Source organism: Polyodon spathula, unplaced genomic scaffold (assembly GCF_017654505.1).
Source record: "Polyodon spathula isolate WHYD16114869_AA unplaced genomic scaffold, ASM1765450v1 scaffolds_1422, whole genome shotgun sequence".
Lineage (NCBI taxonomy): Eukaryota > Metazoa > Chordata > Actinopteri > Acipenseriformes > Polyodontidae > Polyodon > Polyodon spathula.
Genome location: NW_024472902.1, coordinates 256,027 through 262,669, shown reverse-complemented (window position 1 = coordinate 262,669; position 6,643 = coordinate 256,027). Strand labels below are relative to the sequence as shown.

Sequence of the window (6,643 nt, the reverse complement as noted above, 5' to 3'; positions counted from 1 at the left end):
TATCAAAGTTGTACAACATACATTACACCGTGTAACAATTTTTTTTTTCTTTTGGTCCTGCGTAGTGTTATTTCCTAATTGCTTATGCCTCAAAAGTATTATATATTATAAGTATTATATACATATTATACTGTAAATACAGTATAATTGTAAATCTCGAAAAACTACTCACTTCTAAATCTTTTGTAGTCATTTTTGTATTACTTTAGTATAAATGCATGTTAATTTGGATTCATATGTTGTTTTTTTCTGACTATGTGAACGAAAAGACACACATTTGCCCATTTTCCCATTGGAAATAGTGATATTTTGAAATATCACTGTCCTGGTCACAAAAGCAAAGTTTGTGGGGAATAATAGCCATTTTCTATACTTTTGAGGCATAAGCAATTAGGAAATAACACTTACTACCCAGGAACAAAAATTGTGTTACATAGTGATTTATACACACACACACACACACATATATATATATATATATATATATATATATATATATATATATATATATATATATATATATATATATATATATATATATATATATATATATATATATATATATTAAAACAGAATGCTTTATTTATGCAAGAAAAACTAAATAAATCACAAAACACTTTAATAAGAAATACAGGAACATAAAAAAAACAGTTCTTACAAAACATGTATTGCTAAATACAAATCAGCTGGGTCACGAGTAGAACGGCTGGGGGCTGGGGGGGCGGGCTATTGTACTTTTAAAATCACATTAACACGACTGGTCTCAACCCTCTAGCATCAGCAGAACTGTGTTTTACACACTATTGAACACAGACCAACTAAACTTCTGCAACAGCAGGAAGTCTCCAACCTCCAGGCCAATGCAGAAGTTCCGCCTGTGCCTGAACAGAAACGTGCAGTATACCGTACAAGACCTTGTTCCACTCATTATAAAATGCATGCTCTGGTCAGTTCTACAGCACTGGTGCCATGCTGAAGGCAGTGTACCAGCACAGTGCACTGGGGCTCTTGTGTACATGAGACGGTGCTTGATGGCTCCCCCACTCCCTATGCTCATCACTTCAGTTTGCTAAAGTCTACTAAAGTCTGAATGATATTTTAAGGGTCCTAACAGCAGTGGTGTTAAGATCCGCCAGCGCCTGACCCTCATCCTTCTTGTTCGACAAGTCTCTGCCGGGTCTCCATGATGATCTCCTCCATGACCTCAGGCTTCAGGATGTCCTTTATCTGAAAATCAGAGAGACCCGTGTGCTAGTCTCAAGCCATCAGAGATACCGGTGTCACAGAATACATGTCCTCCCCCAATTATCCGGTCCCCCTAGGAACCAATACTCTGGAATATTTGTACCCCTTATTATTTTGTTACAAAGTCATCTTTCTTTGCATACAAGTCTATATCCACGCAACTCAAACCTTAGCTTGAAGACCTCTTTCCCTTAAACCTAACCCACCCAGTCCAGTCTCACCCGCAACATAACATAATGCCCAACATGAGAGAAGCGCCTGCAAACACGGCACTCATCTGCTAGCGTTACACCGGCAACACTCACACAGAAACAGGATCAATAACAAACATGCACGCTCGCTGGTGGGAAACAACATTCAGGGGGAACCAATAAGGAGCTGCCGTTACCTGGTGAGCGAGCGAGGACTCGTAGCAGTACAGCACACTGGTGTCGTAGAGCAGCATCTTGTGAGCGGACAGGGCTAGGATGCAGTTCCGGAGTCGCGAGATAACCTCCCTGTCCGAGAGGGGCACCGGCTGCAGGGGGCGGGAGAGAGCACTTTACTGGGGAGGATTTGGAGGAAGTTTTCTGACACGATTGTTCATATATTTTATTTCAGATTGGACTGCAGTATATTTGATGGTGTACACCTTCCCACTGCATAGCCGTTTAAATCTTTCCATTTTGTACAAGCTACACCTGCACATTATGTCTAACTGAGGTCAGGTAGGACTAACTCAGCTCATAGCAAAGCCTGGAATGGCTTGGACTGCTATGTGACAGGAGTTTAATCTGTGTATCCAAAGGGGAAAAGGACACATCCAAATAGAATTAACTGAGTGTGCTCAAAAGCAGAACCCTAAGCAAATCTGCACTAGTGTCTGACAAACAAGCACAAGTTTGGAACTCGGACAGCGTTTTCTAGGGCAGTCTTCCCAGGGATATCACAGTTTTGTTGCAGGCAACTGCAACTCAGCCTCTCACTAGCCCTGCACCCAGTCCTGGCTTTGCCAACTTCTCTTGCTTAGCTGTATCACTGACATGACCAGGTGCCAGTCAGGCCAGTGATTAAGCTGCTCTGAACTGATGGCAGCTCATCCCAGCATGAAGAAGTCTGGTAGGTTTACTAACAGGAGCGCTGCTGTAAGGGAGGGTCGATGTATTTAACAGCAAGCTCCCGATCACGTGTAAAGCACACTTGACTGTGGGCGGCTGTGAAAGCCGGTACCTCCGTGCTGGTGAAGAAGCCCCCGGCCTCCTCGTCCTGCTGGGAGGGGGTGGGGTAGATCCACACGTAGCCGTTGTTTCCCAGGATGACGGAGGCGCCGCACAGCAGGTTGTGGAAGTGAGTCTTGCGACGCTTCACCAGGGAGGGGGAGACCTGCACCAGCACGCCCTGCCCCAGCTGCAGGGGGTGCCGAAGAGACGAGGGAGCAGAGAGAGAAAGAGAGAAGCAAGGTTTAGCAGAATAGGAGCACAATTTATTAAATCTGATGTTTCAGTGGATTTCAATGCACTGCTCACCTTGCCATACTTCAGACTGCGTGTGTGGAGAGAGAGAGCCCCGTCTGCAAACACAGACTGCACCTCCGCCTGGTACAGGGGGTTAAGGAATATCCACACAGAGCAGCCCCCCCCCCCCCCCCCCACAATGCAATCCTGCCCCCAGACCTGCTGGAACCAGTGTGCACGGGGAGGTCAGCCTGTGGAACAGCATGCTGTCCTGAACTCTGTTTAGTTACACATCTGGTGACAGGAAGGCTCTCCCGGACGCTTTAGCAGCGGATGGCACTTTCAAATCACCAGCCCAAAGCAGATGAAAGGATACACTGATGAGATCCCCCTCCTGCAGGTAATCTCTCATGGCCAGCTCGTCTTCGGCCGATCTCCTCCTCTGCAAAACAAACACACTGCAGCCTTGACTGTCGGCCCGTGTCTCTGACCCCCTCCAGCTCACTGCATGTACAGAAGTGGCAGAGAGAATGGAGCTACCATGGTTTGCACACACAACTGGTGCATTGGTGCAATTAAATTTATTAGCAATTTTTTACATGAAAAAAGTTTTAAAATGTGAGATTGTGTTATAAGCTTGCGAGATGTTTTAAGTGGGTGGGTAAATGTGATCTATATTGCCAAAATTACTAAATTGCAGGGATGTAAATAAGTATTGCACAGCAGTTTCCCCCACTCCAACTTTTAATACCAGCTTGATTAGCCGCAGTGTACAGGTAACAAGCTTAAACCAGGAATGGATCAAACAGCTCTGTAATGGGAATCTTATTGCCATTCCTGAAATGATAAAAATCCACAGCCAAGGTTTTGAAAGCAGACCAGTCTGTGTCGTTCTGCTACAGCCTGGGCAAGTGGCCTGACCAGTTGCATAACGCTGGACAGACTTTCATGCAGATCGCTTGCAGTGACCGGCTTCGCAGTGGCCCAGGGTACTGCTCCCCCCAGGCCGTGTGCTCGGGCCACACTCACCAGCTCCCCTCCTGGCAGGTTGACTGACGAAAGCAGGAGGACTGAGTCCAGACGGGACTTAGTCTCCACCTTCCATCGCTTCTGTTGAACCTGGAGGAGAGGAAACAGCAACTCATAAGAAAGCCCCTCGACGGCTGTGTTCAATTAAAACAACGTATGACTACATGAGGCTGTAGATCCACCCTTTATCGAACGGGTCGTTCCAGCACGAGTGGAGCAAATCCTGGGAAAGTGCTGTTACCTTCGCATGTGGTTCAGAATACATCGCATGACATGACATTGCACTACATCACAAAGCATTACATGACATCGCATTCCCTTTCAATCAATTCCAACACTGATCAGAATTGCAATTCGCAGTGTTCTGTTAAAATAGAGCTGCACACAGTGTGGCTACAAAGGACTTCAATTGAAGTCCCTGTTGGCCAATTAAACTGGTTTCAAATGAAAGCAGCTGAACACAATCGCAACAGTTATTATGGCTCTAAATTATAAACTCCAATTCCCAAGAAGGAAGAAATTTGAACTGGGAATTGATTTTAAAAAGTGATTAGAATTGATCCCGACCGGGTTAGTGCCTAGCCAGGCTTGAATCAATCCAGAGTCATGACTAACACAGCTCCCCAGCCCGCCTGCGCAGCGATCAAAGAGGTTACAGTTTAACACATACCTCAGTGATCCTTCCAACCACCACGTCACCGACTTCTCCATTGAACCTGCTCCCAAAAACATTGAAACCATTGGAAATGAGCGGTGCTGTGCCAGTGTGATTGCGTGCAGATACAGATCGAAGAGCTTTCAATCATCTACCACACGTGTTAGCAGTCACAGTGCTTAGAGATGTTAACAATAAGAATGACGCTAATTGCAGAGTGAGGCTGATGCACTTGTATGTGTAGAGAAGTCTGTCTATATGGGAGAAGGGGGTTGATATGCTACTGTACTGTATGTTGCATGCTATTCTATATAGTAAGGTATACATTTAAATTACTCCCCCCCCCTACACCTCTGAACTCCATTACAATAAGGTGCGGATTGTAAGTCTGCTTTGTTCAGTATTCGATCCCTGTTTAGCACCTGGTCTTCAGCGGTCTGACACAAATCAGCTTGTTCACTCGTTCCACTTCACCAGCGACGGACGCCATGAGCTTCTCATCCTCCGTGTAGGTGCCATGGCCCCTGCATTTAAAAACAACACACCTGTCAGAGAGCGAGTTCTTCTTACACACCTCCAGCTAACACAAACCCACTGGCGGCACCTGCTGGATGCGGCCGGGACAACATGCCATTTCCACAAGGACTGCAGTTCAGCGGAGTAAAAAAGCGCTAGCAGAAATCTTCCTTATTTACAAAAAACGGATCTTACTACAGTATAAAATGTGCACGGCTAAATTAAGTGCATTTCGTTTACAAAGCTAACAGTATGTATTAGCGCACCACAAAATAAAGAGGTTTAGAGACGCAAGAATCGTATTTAAAATGCAGCGACATTAATACAAGTTTAACTGTGCAGCGTGAAACAGATTGCTTCATTGCCTTGCGATTGAAACTCAAAAGAAATTATATTCAGGTGTAAACAGAACGAGAAGTAGTTAGTGGAGTACCCGGGTATACCTCGACGAACGCAGAGAAGCACAGCAATGCCAGGCTGCGGACAGCAGTCACAGCTATGAGATACGAGAGCCCGTCTATGTGCATGCGAACTGGGGCAAACACGAGTATTTTACAAGCAAGTGGTTAACCTCTGAACACAGCATTTGATTAGAAACAAGCATTATCATTGCAGCTTTACAAATACTGCTAGGTCCGTGCCCGCGTGTAAATCGCAAAGCCACATGCGACGTGCAGCGGTTTACTCATTTCTCTTCGCTCTTCTTGCCCGGTTACCTCATGAAGCCGGTGTCGGTTGTAATCACATCGCCCGGTGCCACCAGGTGTTTGCTTTCGTCCGGTGATACCGGGGAATCGGGGGCGCGTTTCCGAGCAGCCGCTAGCCGCATGTCCGCCGCCATCTTAGCTTTGGGCACGATGACGCAATACGCCGTGACCGAAGGGTAAGCACCACCCTGTTTCTTTTGGGCAAATTTTACTGACAGCGCAAGCGCCGTGCTATTGCAAACCTAGAAAGACACAAATCTGATTTAAAACCATCTCTTTTCAGCAGGTTCGGGCACATTCAGAACTGAAACGTGAAGCAAGGAATCTGGGGGTCATTTTTAATCCTGTTCTATCATTTGAGTCCCATATTAGGACAATTACTAAAACACCTTGTTTTATCATTTGAGAAGTATAGCTGCACTTCGATCTATTATTTCGGTATCTGATGCTGGGAGGCGAATGCGTGCCCTTGTTTCAGCGAGAATCGACTATTGTAATTAACTTTTCTGGGATTCCAAAGTAGTTGGTAACTCGCTTACAGCTTATTCGGAATGCCAAATAAATAAATAAATAAATTCATAGCTCGCTCGTCTTCAATCAGGTTATCTTTCACTTAAAAAGGGGGTTTACATGTAGCCTAGACAGGTGTCACTGGAATATCGTGATGGGCACAGTGACTTGTTAACGCGAGGGAGCGTACCTGTGGACGTGGAAGGAAATTGTATCAGATTCCAAAATCCAGATTGATTATATTGACAGTTAGTCAATCATTTAATTTGAGTCGATCCAGATTTCATTATGGTATCACTGAATACCTAATTGCCTAATTAAAAATATGCGAAATATTTGAATGAGCGAGACATCTCACGAGTAGAACGGCACCCCAAAATATTCTCCTTATTCTGGAAAGCAGGAGAGCTGGGATGGGGAGTTTGTTGCCGGATAACTTCACTCAGAATACTTATAGTATCCCTGAATAGAAAATCGTCTCCTCTTTAAAAAAAAAAAAGAAATCTACAAACGATTTCAGTGAAGTTTCTCCGACAAGTGCCGTGTCG

General features: G+C 45.0%; 1 protein-coding gene across 1 annotated transcript; it reads right to left on the bottom strand.

Annotated features, from left to right (window-relative positions):
• Nucleotides 1-602: 602 nt before the first annotated feature.
• exosc2 (exosome component 2) lies at nucleotides 603-5,735 on the bottom strand. Its single transcript, XM_041242685.1, has 9 exons — nucleotides 5,595-5,735; nucleotides 4,785-4,886; nucleotides 4,378-4,423; nucleotides 3,708-3,797; nucleotides 3,055-3,120; nucleotides 2,751-2,819; nucleotides 2,455-2,631; nucleotides 1,634-1,762; nucleotides 603-1,227 (listed from the first exon to the last, which is right to left on the bottom strand). Exons 1-9 carry the CDS (start codon nucleotides 5,717-5,719, stop codon nucleotides 1,147-1,149), a joined length of 885 nt encoding a protein of 294 aa, XP_041098619.1. The 5' UTR covers nucleotides 5,720-5,735; the 3' UTR covers nucleotides 603-1,146.
• Between the last annotated feature and the right edge of the window lie 908 nt (nucleotides 5,736-6,643).

Excerpts from the sequence above, each read along its gene's own strand:
- exosc2 (XM_041242685.1), bottom strand. The coding sequence starts at position 5,719 with ATGGCGGCGGACATGCGGCTAGCGGCTGCTCGGAAACGCGCCCCCGAT. Across the intron at positions 3,798-4,377 it reads TGGTTGGAAGGATCACTGAG|GTTCAACAGAAGCGATGGAA; the intron begins GTATGTGTTAAA and ends CCTCTCCTCCAG. Across the intron at positions 2,632-2,750 it reads GCAGTCTGAAGTATGGCAAG|CTGGGGCAGGGCGTGCTGGT; the intron begins GTGAGCAGTGCA and ends CACCCCCTGCAG.